At 38.2% G+C, this 17421-nt stretch overlaps 1 protein-coding gene across 3 annotated transcripts in view; it reads left to right on the top strand.

Annotated features, from left to right (window-relative positions):
* The first annotated feature begins 10494 nt into the window (after positions 1 to 10494).
* mgaa (MAX dimerization protein MGA a) overlaps positions 10495 to 17421 on the top strand; it is a 36668-nt gene continuing 29741 nt past the window's right edge. For all 3 annotated transcript variants that reach the window (XM_008398720.3, XM_017302457.2, XM_017302456.2), the window contains exons 1-2: positions 10495 to 10682; positions 15299 to 16451. In XM_008398720.3, coding sequence (XP_008396942.2) covers positions 15352 to 16451 — 1100 coding nt within the window. In that variant the 5' untranslated portion in view covers positions 10495 to 10682; positions 15299 to 15351. The remainder of the gene's footprint in view (positions 10683 to 15298; positions 16452 to 17421) is intronic.

Raw genomic sequence — 17421 nt, forward strand, 5'->3', positions numbered from 1 at the left:
GGTGTCTGAGGATTTATGCTGGCAGCAGCAGACTAACGATGTAAACCCTTACATCAGTACTGGACTGTAGGCGTGAAATGATAAGTGTGCCATAACACTAAAACATCCATATATAAAATAACTACAAATCATGTTATCACAGTATTCACACACTTCATCTTTTATTTGAAATGTACAACCAAAAATTGAAAGCAGTATGACGACTGCAGCAAAAGTCATCTTTACATTAATTACACTTAAAATATTGATTGTTTTAACTTTCATACAAATACATTAAATTCAGGTGAAGGTTTTAAAGTAGAAAGATTTTGGTAACACTTTATTTGAAGGGGTGTGCAAAAGACTGGCATAGTGCTCTCATAAACATGACATAGCATCTGTTATGAACATGAAGGAGCCTTTATGAATGTTTGACTTGTCATCAAGTGTCATTTGGTAAATGAGACTTTTAATGCAACGTTGTACTAAAAGTTGCATTAAAAGTGTAAACTCTGCACTAAAAGTGTCATTATTTACGAAAAGACACTTAATGACAACAGCCATAAACATTCATAAAGGCTCCATGTTCATAACAGGTGCTATGTTGTATATATATCTTGTATATATACATATATCTTTTTATGCTATGTTACGCACACCCCTTCAAATAGAATTACCAAGGTTTTTTTTTTAAACTTTTTTTTTTTTGCAAAATGCGTTGCTCCTTTTTGCCATTCCGATGCACATATCGTAAGTCTTGTTAAAAGCCAAATTTGTCTTATTTTTAAGCCAGGGAAAAGACCGTTCATTCAGCCAGCTGACCTGCAGTGTGCAGCAAATGGTGGGATTGAGGGGAAGCACAGGGTTACTTTATGCTTCAAAAATCTGAAGTCATTTCTGTTCATTCCGCCATTGTATTTTGTCTCACTGAAGCACATTTTGGTCTTGTATGTGGCCAGATGGTAGCAATGAGCAGACGCCTGGTGAGTCGGTGAAGGAACTGTTGGTATAGAGTACAACTTGATGTACCTGCTAGACTAGCGGTTCTCAACGTGGGCGGTACCGCACCCCAGGGGGCGCTGGCGGACATTTTTACAAAAGGGGGTTGCTGGGATGCCTTTGGGGGGCGTTTGGTCGAAAGTAAACTTTACACCTTAAATGCACAACAATGCCAGTTTAGACTTTGAGCAACTTGGTAAAACTATTGTGTAACATTAAACCATTCTTGGCTGCAGGTGTATCGATGGCAGCTCTTCTTCTATTCAGTGTTTGTTAGCTTCTTGGCGCAGCTCCATTCTGCTACTTTAGCTTCATCGCATCAGTTCAGCGTTAAACCGGCTGATGACGTTACTGATTCACTTTGTCTGGTATTTATATGTTTTGGCAGTTATGTGATCATGTCAAAGCAGCAACTTATATTAAAAGGTGTTTTATTTCCGTCTGGATGCTGCCCGCTTCCATGGAAGGCTAACAGACAATCGCTCTTACAAACATGTAATTACTAAAATCTCGATACCCTCACTGTGTGTCTCTGAAAAATGAACCCATATAAATCAAGAAATCCCTCCATGGGCGATACCACGATAGAGAGCGTTCATTTTATAGCGTTAACACCGGTGCTGTAAGAGGTCCGGTTTGAAACGGGGTGATAGTACAACACACACAGCACTTTTAAATTTCAATAATCAGAATGCAGAAATAGTTTCCGTTGTTTTAAAACGGAAAACGGAAACTATTTCCGTTTTAAAACAACATTTTTGCCTTTTCCCCATCGATATGACAATGACAGTGTAACTAAGTTATCACTTATTTATGTTTTTAATTAGATTTGATATATTTATTTCTTCAATATTATTTTTCATGTCAGTGTTAATGTCATGAGGCTGATGACTCCATGACACTTTCAATTTGACTCATTAGGATTTGATTAAGAACCAGATTTGTTCTTTGTAATTTCTGTCCAGTAAAACTATTAATCTATAACCAGTAGACGGGTCTATATAAAGATATAATCCATGTTTCTGTCTCATATTTGTATGGCATTAAAAGGATCTGGAACTTTAGTTTTTCCACTGAAAGCTCTGGTTTACACAATAAATGCCATGTGGGTGAAATTTTATGGATGATACTCTGATGTCCCATTCTCCTGAAGGCAGCACAGAGCTGCACCACCAGAAACTGACAGAAACACTGAAGAGAAGAAGAGCTATTATGATTAATGTAGTTACAGTTCTATCCATGTTTTAATGTTGCAGAGCTCAGTCGTTTTGCAAATAGTTCAAAGTTTAAACTGGCATGTTGAACATCTTTTATCAGGTCATTTTGTGGAATATTTAAAATGGCAAAGAATAAGAATATTTTTTCCACTGACTGGCTGCTGTTAGGTCTACCAAGTTTAACTTGAATGTTCATTGTATTTTTCATAGACACCTGTGAAAATAATTTCTATTCACATGGCTCTTTTGTTCTCTGGGAAATAATTTTTGATGATAAATACAGAAACAAGCATAAAAATCAAAACATCTACAATAGTGATAGTAATATTAATGATAAAATAATGGTCAGTGCAAAGTAGCCTGCAAATTCTTTGGTGGGGGGCGGTGAGGGACCTGGATAAGAGCTGGGAGGGGGGGGGCGCTGGCCCAAAAAAGGTTGAGAAACACTGTGCTAGACCATAAGACAACCCAGTTTCTTTGGGAGACGTATATCTGTAAAGGTGTTGTGGCAACGTTTTAGCAAGGGATGCACCGATGGGAAAATTTGGGCTGATATTGATATCCAATATTGATATTGCTGTTACAGCTATTTATATTTCACTGCCCTTTTGACATCAAGAATAAACAACCACACCACTGATGCTGCTTTTCTGCTTCAGTTAAACACCCTCCAATTCACGTGACACCATGCCAAAACCTACTTATTACAATAGGATGGAAATTAATACTGGTAATTAACATCTACACAATCCTACTTATCGTACCCATATCGATATACTACATCATCCGATACGATGTTAATGTAAATGTATCGTGCATCCCTGGTTTTAGCAGTTTTGAAACTTTAATTTTAATAAATTTAAATACCTATTTACACAAACGTATTAATAGAAGACGTCAGTCTTTCTTTAGGATGAAATATTCATTTGTCAGCCTTGGCCAATGATTTTATTTAATTTAAAAATGACAATGACAGAAAATTTAAAAATGCCTCAAAGCAGAATATGGGAAACTCCTTATAAAAATTTACATATTGTGTACCACACTGAACATGGGCCACAGGAAGCCAAGGAGATGATGGTCATTAGGAGAATGTCCTTCGGACAGATGAGACAGAACTGGGGCTTTTTGTCAAGGCATGTTAGTTCTTTGTTCACTGATGCAACACTGAAGCATACCAAGAAATGAACTCTTGGTTCAAGAAATGAAACATGGAGGAGGCTCTGTTATACTCTGGGGCTGCTGTGCTACATCTGGTGCAGGGCGTCTCGATGCGGGGTATGATGAAATCTCAAGACTCTGGGTATTCTGGACAGAAATGTGCTGCTTTGTCAGAAAACCTGACCTCAGTCACAGGTCATGGGGTCTTTCAATAGGATTAAGACTCAAATGACCCAAGAATCACCAAGAGCAAAACATTGAACTATTCCGAACTGGCCTTCACAGCTACAGAAATTGTTCAATCGCAGAAGTGATTTTCACTGGTCTATTTTCAGTAAACATTTATTCATTAGTACTTTTGTCAGTTTCAAGTTATTTTAGAGACCACTTTGAGTTTTCAGTCATCAACAGGCACCATCTGCCTCCTCAACACAAGGTGTGTTCTTTCACTTTTTGTTGCTGTGCCTCCATCTGTAAGCGTGTTCATCTTGATCTGAGTTGAACATTGCTAATCGCTACTTCTGTTTGGTACTTTTATATTAATTACACTGGGTTACAAAAAAATTTTTTTTGTTGTCGTCTATGCTTTTTCAGCTGAATTAGGACTATTTTGCACCACTGAATCAAAAAATGACATTGATTTTTCTCAGGTCAGGTCCTTATTCTAAATTCATTTAGAGAAATCTTATCTTCTGACTAAATTACATTTTAGTGACATTATCAGTTCATTTCCATTCATATTTCTCATCCAAGAAAGGTTTTAGGACAAAAAATATTCTAAGAGTGTATTAATTAAATGTTACAAACTGGGATTTCTATAAATTGAATAATAAACACTAATAAGGGTAAGTACATATAAACTGAACATTGTGTAAAATTCTCCGTCTCTTTCCTGTCCTGATGGAATCTCTCCTCCTGCTCATCACTCATTGATCAGATTCTCAGGAAACGGATCCAGATGTCAGAACAAGTCATGATTTTGATACTCATGTTGCTCCATAGTTCAGAAAGTTGACCTGATTGAGCAAAACCAAAGTGATTTTTGGATTCAGCTCATCAACATGACCCTATAACAGTTGGAAACCCCCAGACTATTCTTTTGGCTGTTGACCAGTGTAACTTATGCTGCAATATTGTAATTCTTTTTAGGAGATTTTGTAGGATGTATTTTAATAGCTGTTGTGCTCATTAGAAAGAACGATAAACTCGGAAGTGAAAGAGGGTGTACATCATTAATATCAACTTGAAATATATTCTCACACTGCGATGGTGATGGTGTTGGTGTTGAGGTAGAGAAGCTGCCCATTTATGGCATCTATAAGTCCTTGATGCATTCAGTTCCTGAGTCTGGGACTTTACTTGCTCTTTACCCATTTCCTATTTTATGTCTTACTTGCTGCAAATAAAGGTCACCTGAGCCAGAAAAACCTTCAATTTTTTTCACTAAAGCTTGATTAAAAGTGACATCAATAAAACTGGAAGATACAGTTTACAGATACAAAAGCTAAGGATCTATTCTAAAACAGCCTATATATAAAACGTCTCTGTTGAGAGAGACTCTCTTCCCTATTGCCACCCTCTGTATCTCAATGTGCGAGTGTCATTTTAATAGAACACCCTTATAATTGTGAGCCTTACTGGTGAAGTTTGTTATTTTAACTATGTCAGTTTTACCCATTTTCACTTTAATATGTTTAGTGCTTAGGGGTGTAGCGATACAATAATTTCACGATACAATACGATATTCTGGTCACGATATGATATGTATCACAACATTTGTTGAACGATACAATTCGCTATGATTCAGTGCATTTTTACGATTTTCCTGAAAGATTTTAGAAGGACAGAGTGATTTTAGTGACATTTTGTGTTCCATAGACATGAATTTAGTTCACTGAAAACTGATTAAAAGCACCAACTACACAATACCAGACTCTGATTGGACAGTCTAACAGTCTGCAGCTGAACAAAATGAATCAAAGTTGCAGTGAGAGAATTAGTTTCTGTCATTTAATTCATGTGGATTTGACATAAAACTCAAAAGTTTAAACGGTAATCCAGGAGCAGAGTGGGGAGATTATCAGCCTCTGTAGACTCTCAATATGCAAATGATTGCATTTATGTTTTTTCTTTTGGACACTGTGGCTGCATTTTGGAGTAAAAATGCAGCATTTTGGAGTAAAAATGCAGCCACAAATGCAGTCTTTTGGACTATGGGGAAAAGGCTTTTCTACCTTGGTTCCCGGAGTTAGCCGTGGCCGTAAACTGTTTACTACTAGCTGCTAAAGTAGTGGCTCCGCCTCACCCCGTAGTGATCGACTCCCTGCAGCTACGCAGCGCCGCTTTTCCCCTGCTTGGATCTCTGAGTAGCTGCCTCTCAGACTGCCAGGATCTCATAGTTCTCTCAGTCTGATACTCTTTGTCTGTTGCTAATAAGAATGATCGATCAGCCATTGTTACCATGGAAATCCTCACTGCGCCGCGGATTCCGGCTGGGGTTTTTCCCTCGTCTTCCTGCTCAAAACACAGCGCCGCTGCGCGCCCGCTTCGGATGTTATCAACCCATGTTCATTCTTCAGGTCCTTTATATATAGAACAGAAACCGCCAAACTAAAAACTAATTATGAAGTGAATGCTACCAGTCGAAATTTGCATTAATTTCGCGATCTCACTGCTTTTGCAGCTGCTCCGTTCCGCTTCTCTTTCACGGTTACTTTCGCAACTTTACTTCGTTTCTCAGCAACAAAATACAGTCCATCGTTATTTATTGAAGATTTTACATTTCCACAAACACATGAATCTAATGTTTCGTACATTTGGAAGCTCATTCCCTCACATAATCGGAAAAGCCGGGGAATGGCGGCGCTTTTGACATTTCTCTGACTTTCGGGAAAAATATGGTTTACTAATTTTAGCATAACTCGGTTATACTTGGCCCATTAACACAATTTAAAAACTGGTGTGTAGTTTATAATGTGCACTTTAAGCTCAAGTTGAAAGTGAGACTGAGGGAGGCGGAGTCTTGCTGCTACGCCGTAACAAACTAGACGTTAAAAAGAGCTATAAGGCTATGGACCTGGTTTAACGGATCGATACTCGCGAATGAAAAAAAGATACTTTCCTAGGGCGGAAAAGTTCGATATATTGCCGAATCGATTTATTTATACAACCCTGTTAGTGCTGTAAGAACAATTTGCCCCCTTACAGATTTCTGTTTTTACCTTTTTGTCATGTTTCAGATCATTATCAGACCATTCGTCCCATCCCATCCATTTTCTTACACCTTTGTCCCTAGTGGGGTCAGGAGGGGTGCTGGTGCCAATCTCTAGCCAGACATTTGGGGCGAGTGGTGGGGTACACCCTGGACAGGTCGCCAGTCCGTCGCAGGACCATTATCAGAAAAGTAAAATCTACATATGTATAAAATTATTTCATTTAAGGGAGACATCCAAACCAAACTGGTCTAATGGGAAAAGTCGATCTACTTTATTAAATTATGAATACACTGTAATTAACCATATTGTTAAAGTTAATTTCCACAGGCCACACTCAGGTCTGATTATTGATCAGACTTGTAGAATCAAGAAATCACTGAACAAGAACCGAACTGACAACACGAGGTAGGCTCAAGGATTTGGAAAACCAACACGACTGATTCAAACTAAAGAAATTCAAGGCAAATGTTAAACAGCTCTACTGCCATCAGTTTTCAAAAAAGTAACAAAACTGTTTCTAAGGTTTTGGAACTTCTTCCCAGAATTAGCAGGCCTCCAAAAAGTGTTACAAGAGTTTAATTTATGTGGTTGATGCAAAACACACAGCTAGCCAGTTCAAAGGATGGCTTCAATCTGATTGGCTTGCACATCAGAATCAGCTTTATTGGCCAAGGTTCTGTAAAAACAAGGAATAAGAAATTTGACTTTAATTTTACATGCTCTTTGTGTACAGACATTACATATAGACAAATCATTTTGGCAGAGATAAAATTTAAAAGGAAACTAAATCAATAACCCAGAAGAACTTCTAAAGTTCTGCAGGCCTCACCTGTCTAAGCTAAGTTCTGAGTTGATGATTAATCAACAAGACAAACTGGACAAAATGGCCTCCAAGGGAGGGTCCAAACCAGACTCACAGCTCGTAAAGAAAAAAACATAAAGACAGGCCTCTTGTTTACCAAAACTTTAAAAAAAAATATACATTTTCATGGTCCACAAAACGTTAGAGAAAATATTGTTTGGACTGATGGGGCAAAACATTCTGGAAGACGTGTCGGTCAGGCTATATGATTGCATCTGATGCTGGATGAGCTTGGTGTTTCATTACTTTTAAAATTAAGAATTCTGACCATTAATGTTCCCATTTTAATATATTTTGATCTGAAAACAGAGAAAGACGGCGGCTCAAAGAGCATGCGTATTACTCCTTGGAACCATGATCTCACAAGCACAAGATCCCAGGTTTAAATCCTGCCTGAAGCCTTTCCATGCTGAACTTACACCGTTGTCCAGAGGAAAACTGGAGCTTTAAATTTATGACAAGAAATGTTGAAAAACAGAAACCAACTGCTTACCTGTATTCTATGTGCAAATGTTTTTTTTTAACACATAGTTGTTACCATAACTGTGATAAGAAGGATAGTAGTTGAGCTCAGGATCTAAGTTATTTTAACTGGACTTGAATGACAATGAGATCTTGAAAATCAATTCCTTGTTAAAACAATGAAATAAAACAGGATCAGCTCAGTGAAACTAAAAAAATACAAGCATTCAGCTGTTTGTGTTTTCTGGATCAAATATTGATCCAGAAACTAGCCTGGTTCATGGTTTAAAATCTAATTAAAGAATGCAAGCAGATTTGTATTTTTGGACACCTTCAGTATCTTTAAAAAAAAAATAAAGGTAGATGGAAATAAGCAGGGGAAACAAAAGAAAATCCAGATCGATAGAGTGGATCTGGACCAATTAGTTCCTTCATACCTCAACATTTACTTTTTCCTCTTGCACAAACCATCTCATACTTAAACATGGTCATTTTTGCTGGTTCAATATTTTAGAGAATTATGAGAGGTTATAAAAATGTTCAAATCAAATTTATGTTTTAATCAAATTTTGAGAATTTTAATTATTTCACAGGATGTATGATGTAATATTAGTGTCAGCCTATGTTTGTGGGTTCCATTTAAGAAAATATTGGTATCGGTCCATAAGTAAAACTGTGCTGATATTAACCGATTTCCATCTTGGTCGTGTGGCATTAATAGTGATGCAGTGCAGGATTGAATTGTGTTTAACTGAAGAAAGAAGCAATAGTTGTGTTTACACCAACCACTTATTTGTGCAGTTTGACATTTCAAAAATGACTTTGATAAAACTTGTTCTTTGATTAGTTTTGGCACTACGATGATTGGCCGAATAAAAATTGGTTTATTTCACAAAATGCAATGAAAAAATGTAAGCAAACACTGTTTTTCGCATCACGAGTCACAGGCTCAACAACTGGATGGTACCACTAGAACAAACCAAAGACGACAACAGGAAGTAGTTGAGGGACTGTGCTACGGCACGTTTTATGAAGACTTGGCGCATGAACAAACTTTTTCACATGTGATTTTGTGTTTCTTATTTAATGGAAACATTGTCAAATTGTTTTTTTCAGCAATAGCGGAATATTGACAAAGTATTGCACACAGTTGTATTGGAAACACAGCTAATGTGGTTGTTTTCTCAATGTGTTTTTTTGTTTGGTTATTGGTCGCAGCAGCAATATTTTCAGATATCGGCCCAAATGTTCACATCTGTGCATCCCCAGATATTTAAATTTGAATTATGTATTGATAAAATATGATGCTTGCTCAGATCAAAACAAACATGGTCAAAAAATACCTTAAGTCATCATTTGTTGAAGCTGGTTAAGCTTAGCCAAGATTATTGGCAGTATGAAACATTTTGTGGCAAGCAGCTTCATTCCATTCCTGACTTTTTAGATCAAGAAAGATTAAACAACAAAAATGGGATTAAGGACCTCAAACTTGTAAATTAACAAATAGTCAATTAATTCAATTGTCAATTTACGTGGAGGGAGATGGCGAGTCATATCTTTCATTTTAGCAATAGCTGTTAATTACATCACCAGTTACCTAATATAAAGACATGAACCAAATACAGCTCCATGTCAAAGAGCTCTGCCGGTGTTTAACGTGGCACATCTCGCGTGCAGTTCACGTTCGTACGACACAAAAGAATACATCAGAATATAACTTACCAGCGCCATTTGTGGGCATTGCTATCCTCTACAACAGCGCCCCCCGTGGCTAGGTGTCTCCCCCTCCCAACTACAGTACAATCAAACTGACGTCGAAGGGTTCTGGCCAACAGGCCACGCCCATACGGCAAGCTTCGACATCCCATCCTGAATATCTTCAATATACACACAAACACACTTGTTATCAAAATATATGATTCTTTAACATGCAGTATGATTTGCAAGCAGCTATGCGGTCTTCTTGGTTCCATCCTTCACGGTCCATTTGTCCGGTTGGGGTCTGTAAGGGAGATAACAAGAGTCGAGGCAAATAACTCCCCCGCCCCGTGTGTGTTACCATGCTCCTAATCTCCATCTGCGGCCGCCATGACGGGATGACGGTGTTTAAACCCGGCGCAAACAACATGGCGGAGGCTAAACATAAGACTCGGACAATATATTAAATGCAGAACAGACCGAGGAGATGTCCACATCTCAAAGACGGAGACTATTAAATTAACTGTGTTCACACAACCTACTGTTAAAAGAACTGTTGAATGTCAAACCACGGAAACAATAAAGAAAGCACTATAATATGAACAAATAACCCGTTACAATCCAGATGAGTGATGCTTCCGTCGCAATTTCTTTAAGCTTTACTTCTGTTCACAGAAGAAAACATGGATCCAGATGCCTGCTGGTACTGATCTGAGAGAGCTCACCCTCGAGCCTCGAGTAGCTAGTGACATGTGAACCCCGAGAGGAAGGCGTCAGAAGGAGAGCAGAACCGCCCGAGGGTCTCTTCCTGTGTGTATCCAGCGTCAAATCCTGTACTTCTCCGTTGTTTGCCTAGCACGAACACGTTTCACGCAGGTGGCTTTTGTAAGATGGCGTCTGAGTCTGCGCAGTTCCGGAAGAAGAGGACGGTGATGTTGGTGACGTAACAAAAAAAAAAAGCGTGTTATGTTTTTTTTTTTTGAACAGTGAATGGTCCTCATGTGCACGCCAGACCGATGGAGTTATCGACGACACGGACGGATTTGATGTGGCATCAGGACACACTCCGTGTGTTCCTATAGGCAGAAGGTAATGTGCGTGCAGATAGAAGAGCACGTGCTGGGATATGTTTGATGTTTGGTGGGCAGCCATTACTGGGCTGTGACTATGGCCTGCAGCTAGCTAGGTATTTCTGGCTTAACAGCACAGTGATATATTTACTATCCGACCTACTGAGAGCACAGAACAAAGACAATCTCACTAACGTACACAGCATTTCATTTGACTCTTTTTATCAACTGCATTCTTCACCATCTTGCAGTCGCTGGCTAATGGCAGCTTTTACATCTGAAACATAATCAACAGAATAGTTAATAACAGAATACACGTGCCTTAGCAGAATGGGTTTTAAACTGAGCATACATTTGACCAAGTCTTCTAGGTTATTCATTTGATTGTGAAGGACTAATCTTTAAATCATTGTCCTTAGTCAAACAAAAGAGCAGCTAGTAGCTGTTAGCATTGATTCCAATATGGAAGAACCACAAAATCTGTTAAAGGTTACCTTCTTGGTTTTTTCTTAAATGTTGATATGTTTATTCTCTTTTAATAACAAACCTTCCCAAAAGAAATCAAGTTCATAATCTTAAATCAATGTCTAAGGTAGAAGACTGAGAAGCTAACCGCTATTTTGTTTGAACTTCTCCAGAATTTGACACAGTACCTGAATCATACCAATATTTAAGCTTCCTGTTGTGTTTCATACTATCCAGTTTTGTACCCCTGATTGTTCCTTGGGGATTGGTGCATATCTCCAGCAATCAAAAAGCAAGTGGCGGGTTCAGATCACCAGTCCATCACAGGACAAACAACCAAGCTTACATTTAGTGGCTTATTCTTAATGTTAAGAAAATTAAACAAGAGGCAAGTTAACCTACTATACATCTTTTTGGACTGTGGGTGTAATACCCGGAGAGAAACCACAAATGCATATGGAGAAAATGCAAAGTCAATACATAAAGATTCTGATTTGGGTTTGAACCCAGGACCGACGTACTGCACAGCAACAGTGATAACTGCAGTAAAATGCAGCCCCAACCAAGATTGTTTGACTTTTTATTAACTGTGCCCAAAAGTTGTAGCCTTCAACAGAAGGGTATTGAGGAAAGTTTCCTTCTACTTTAAAAGCCAATGACTTACAATAACCTTCTGTGATCTTGACTGATTCTTGATGTTGAGATATTCCAATGTTGTGAAAAGCCAGATATACCATCCAGTTTAAGGTTCTATTAATAGGACACCTGGATTGGCCAGTTTTCTAAATATGTTTAGATCGTAGTGCCCCAGGCGGGGGTGGGGGCAAGGCTGTTGCTGTGCGCTGCTGATCAGCTAGCTGGGAACCGGCTAAAGTTGCTTTCAGTTAAATTTGCCTCTTGGGTATTACTCTTTCAGTTGGAAATCTATTTGGCAAACGTCAAGTTTTAGGAAAGTTTGATGGCAAATATGTTAGAAAGTTTGATGGCAACTGTAAGCACATAGCTTGACTTATTAACCGACGTATAGCAGCTTGTTGTAGTTGTTACTATTTAAAGAACAGAATGATAAGAAGACATAATAAATATCATCACAATGTCTCAAACCGGGCTGCACAGTGGCGCAGTTGGTAGAGCTGTTGCCTTGCAGCAAGAAGGTTCTGGGTTCGATTCCCGGCCCTGGTCTTTCTGCATGGAGTTTGCATGTTCTCCCTGTGCATGGTGGGTTTTCTCCAGGTACTCCAGTTTCCTCCCACAGTCCAAAAACATGACTGTCAGGTTAATTGGCCTCTCCAAATTGTCCATAGGTGTGAGTGTGTGTGTGCATGGTTGTGTGTCTCTGTGATGCTCTGCGACAGACTGGCGACCTGTCCAGAGTGACCCCGCCTCTCGCCCGGAACGTTAGCTGGAGATGGGCACCAGCAGCCCTCCCGACCCCACTGAGGGACGGCTTGAGACATGGTTTGGATGTCTCAAACCATCATATTTAGTGGTTTGTTTGCAATTTTGCTTAAGTAAAAATAGTTGGAATAAATATATTTTTAGGACAATTTACTGACATGAGTAGGTGTGTTCTGTATTTCTACCTATTGTGACGCTCTTGTTAATTTGTCATGACATTTATTTCTGGCTATCCCACATTTTCTTCAATCTTTCTTTCCTGTCCATCTCCTCTCTCCCTGAATATTAGCATCTTGGTCACTAAGATTCATATCAGTTGAGGGAATAAAATGAAGTCTTTCAAACTCTATATTGTATTTGCAAGTAGAGTTTGAATGCGATGCTCCCCGAATTTCAGCCAATTTAAACAGTTGTGATGTTGTGCTAATTATGACTCCACATATTGTACAACTTTAAACTCTTCTGTCATCAGAAGGTCGGCTATGGTTGTTTTATTTAAATAAGGGGTTTGTCATATATGGTGGATGTAGAACCTGATTTTTTTCACTGTTCTTTTCCACACAACATGACAGATTGCTGGCTGAAAGCTGAATTCAGCCACTGTTTCAGCAGTGGAGACAAAATTTAACTGCTTTCTTTTGTCTAATATTGCATATACAGACATATTCATTACTGAAAAGTAAATTTTTTTCAGTATCTAAATTTACCAAGTCAAATATATTAAATAAAATAACTCTGCTTTTTTGTTACTCATGATGATTTTCTGCTTCCAGATAATGAAAACATGACATTTAAGAATAAAGTATTACATCAAATCAATAAAAATACGTTTTTATAGAGAAATGTGGTCTCAAAAATTAGTTTTATGTCTGCTTAATTTTCAAAATAAACAAATGAGAGTGTAACTAATTGAAAATGACTGTAGAACCGGAAAATGAAGTGCAGCTGGAATGCCTTCTCACCAACACAGCCATGTTGAAATTACAAGTTTGACTAATTGGGGAACATTTGCTTTGTAATATAGAAGAGTGCTATTAATATTTTAGGATTTTAAACCTTCAAACATTTGCTATCATACATAATCAATCAACCAAATTTTATTTGTATAGCACTTTCCAGCAACAAGGCATTTCAAAGTGCTTTACATCAGAAAAACTAAAATACAAAGTCATAGAACACACAGTCAACAATAACACAGTACTATGTGTTACTAAGATCCAATAGGAAATGCTAATAAATGTATTCATACAACTGTAATTAGATGTGCTGGGTTTTACAAGCAGTGGCCAGTTTACCAATAGTTTTTCTGGACAATATGTTTGGGTTTTTCTCCCCTAAAAACTACAAGACATGCAATATTATTTGTTGTAAAATATTAAATTAACTACCAAACCCGTGCCTCAGGTTTCTGGGTGGAGACGGAAGTTAGGAATCTGTGTGTGCATCAAAACCTGTGTGTAATGTTAATTTAGCTGACTGTGGGGTGTGTCTGTTGTTGTCATGGTTTTAACTCTGCAACCAGATTATAATTTTACGTAACAAAATGCCTGACTTCATAAACTACAGGGGCAGTTTACACACTCACACTACTGTTGTGCCTAGAAAAATTCATAAATCAACAAAATTGGCTTGGTGTCCAACAGTGAATGAGTTGTTTTTTGTAGACTGATGTCACATTACAACTATTTTAAGAGGGAAACCCGTTTCCCGCTGCCCATAAACGCAGCCTGATGAGCCACATTCCAGGTTGGAAAATAAGAAACCTGTCCTTTTTCAGAATGTATAAAAGTAGGGCTGGACAAAATGGCTTAAAATAACATTTCTGGTGGGGGGGGTCATACCAAAACCAATTTCTGATTACATTTTTTTTTTTTCAAATTTTCTTAAAAGAAATTACAATTGACAGAAAATATTTTCAAAAAAGGGATTCAGTCTCTGGCCTGAATTCAAAGTCCAAATATATACAAGCCGTAAAGCAAGATGGTAGGCCCAGGCTGAGCTGATGTCACTCTGAACAATGGAACCCCAAGAAATGTAATGGAGGGGGGGGAAAATCCAGATTTTTTCTCCAAAAATGAAATCATCATACACAGAAAGTTTGATTAATTGATAAAAATTTGTTTATTGCCCAGCTCTGTTTAAAAGGAAACTGCATTCTCTGTGATATATGTAGCTTATTTAGGCTGCCAGAAAGTGAGAGAGAGCAATACTTTCCACAGATAATGGCTTTCATTGTCTTTCATAAAATATGTAACTTATTGTTACATGCCAGTAACATATAATATAGAATATTATATGCTAATATAAGTATATTTAGAATTCAATTGCTCATTTAAAACAGTGGTGATATTCTGATTTACAGTGGCAGCTTCCACAGTAGCATAATTGTTCTGTGTTCCCAATATTATAAATTAACAACAGAGAATGAAAAACATTATTTGAATTTTGTTCTATCTTCATCTGATATTACAGTCATTCAAGAGAGATCCAAATCAGCTAACGTTGTTGGGATGAAAATGAGCTACAAAGTTCTGATCAGTTCTTCTTAACTGTGCAGTGTTGAGTGGGGTGCCTCAGAGTTTTTAGGGAGACTTTTTAGGATCAGGAAAATGTACGGTCCAACTATGTTTAGATTAAGACTTAAGGTACAGTTCATCGTTTACTCTGCTGCTCTAAGCTACACATCTAAGATTTGAAATATCAGTTTGCTGTATGCAAAATCTCACATGTAATGTCATGCTGTACTGACACAGTATGGATCTTGTTTTTCAGGATGCCATCTTGAAATATTATGCCGAGAAGTGGGATCCTTCAGGGGTCGGTCCATGGCCTCTTCGAAGACTCGTCAAGGTATGGTGATCCTGAAGGAAGGGGCGACTGCCCCTACAGCAGCTCCAACGGCTGATCATTCATCTGCATGCCTTGTGGCTGTGAGAGCAGGAAAGGTGCAAAACAGTGGGATTGTCCAGGGCATCTGTGTGTCTACTGGTGAAGCAAATATTAGTGGGAAACACAAGATGTACCCAGCCAAGGAGGCCATCATAAAGATGGGTGAACTCAAGCATCCCACCTGTATAAACTCTCCTTCTGATGTCCTGTCATCTGACTGCATCTGTAAAGATGTCAAAGTGACACTAGACAACAACGGCATGTGGAATGAGTTCTATAAATGTAGAACAGAAATGATTCTGACCAAGCAAGGCAGCAGAATGTTCCCTTACTGTCGCTTCCGTGTCACTGGCTTGCAGTCATCGAGGAAGTACTCGCTGGTCATGGACATTGAGCCTGTAGACAACAGTCAGTACAGGTGGACGGGTGAGAGCTGGCAAGTTTGCCGAAAAGCAGAGCGTCACGTGAGGAGTAAGCCTTTCGTTCATCCAGACTCCCCAGCAACAGGTCAGCACTGGATGCAGAGTCCAGTGTCCTTTTACAGACTGAAACTCACAAACGACACCTCAGACCAGGAGGGGAACATTATCCTGCATCCGATGCACCGTTATTTACCGCAACTGCATATGGTCCAGGCAGACAAAGCCATAGAAGACTTTAGACTGAACGGTCCCAATGTTCTCACTTTCACTTTCCCCCAGACTGAATTTATAACAGTCACCACATACCAAAACCCCCAGTTTACCCAACTGAAGGTGAACTACAACCCGTTTGTTAAAAAACTGAAGGAGGACCGGGTCAATACATGTGGCTTAAGACTCAAAGGAAACGCGGGCAAAGATTCGAACAGTTATGAAGGTAAGACGAACACTGAGCAGCATCCCGTGAAGAAGAGCTTAAAGATTTTGCTAGCAAACCACAAACCCAGAAATTTAAAAGCATTGGACGTGAAACTTCCACCTTCAAAAGAGCCTCAGGAAAAATCCACAACGAGCAACACCCAGCCAGCCGCCACCACTCCAGTGGAAAGTCCCAGGTAAGTTCTGACAGTTCAATGTGAAAAATATTTTACTACCTTTTTGCCAAATATGCCATTTGCAACTGCAAGAAGTCTTTAGGTCCAAGTAAAGATGTTATTAAGGCAGTGTTCTTCAAGAAGTCTCTGTTTCCACAGACACTCAAAGCCCTGAAGGTCTTGGCTGGTATTTTGTATAGAATGAATGGCAAATTTTATCTCAGAAACAATTCGCAGATCAGTCTCACTTTCTAAAATGTTTTCTCTTTGATATCTGGTGGTTCTCAGTGTTTTGTAAACTCCCTCTGATAGCATACCAAAATGGATTCTGTTTCTTGAGAAGACCTTTCTTCCTGTAGAATGGATCTGTCAGTTATTAAGTACTGACATTTGTCCCATTGTTGCCTTGGTTTTTAGCAAAAAAGCATTCTCTAAGCCTTTGTGAAACCAACCTAACATCGCTTTAAATCACCTACCTGCATTTTTTAAATATAACTGTACATTCCTCCTATTTAAAAGTAAACCCTAGTTTTAAAATTTAAATGAAAGATCCTTAAATAAAACATTCCTGCTTATAAAACATATATTTTAATACCCATGCAACAATAATTGTAATGATTTAAAATGTGTTTTTTTTTTTTTATTACAATTTTTTTCAGTTTGTCTTGTTTAATGCATCAACTTGTACTGACACTGCAGGTACCTTTACATTCATTTATTAACCATTCTACACAAGAACTTTTACTTCGCATATTAATGTGTGTCGGACGTGTTAAGGGTGTCATGAGTAGGTTTTAAAATGAAAATATGTATTTTGAACTGATGCATAATACATTTGTTTTCCTTATCTTCATTTCACCTTTTTTGGTACTATTGTTTACCAGGTTGTTATTAATAGATATTAAATAGCTTTATTTACAGTCATAAATAATAAAATAAAGGAGAATATTATTGCAATGTTCATTTATTTTCATAACTCCATTCTGTTGGT

This window comes from Poecilia reticulata, chromosome 22 (genome assembly GCF_904066995.2).
Source record: "Poecilia reticulata chromosome 22, P_reticulata-male-v2, whole genome shotgun sequence".
Lineage (NCBI taxonomy): Eukaryota > Metazoa > Chordata > Actinopteri > Cyprinodontiformes > Poeciliidae > Poecilia > Poecilia reticulata.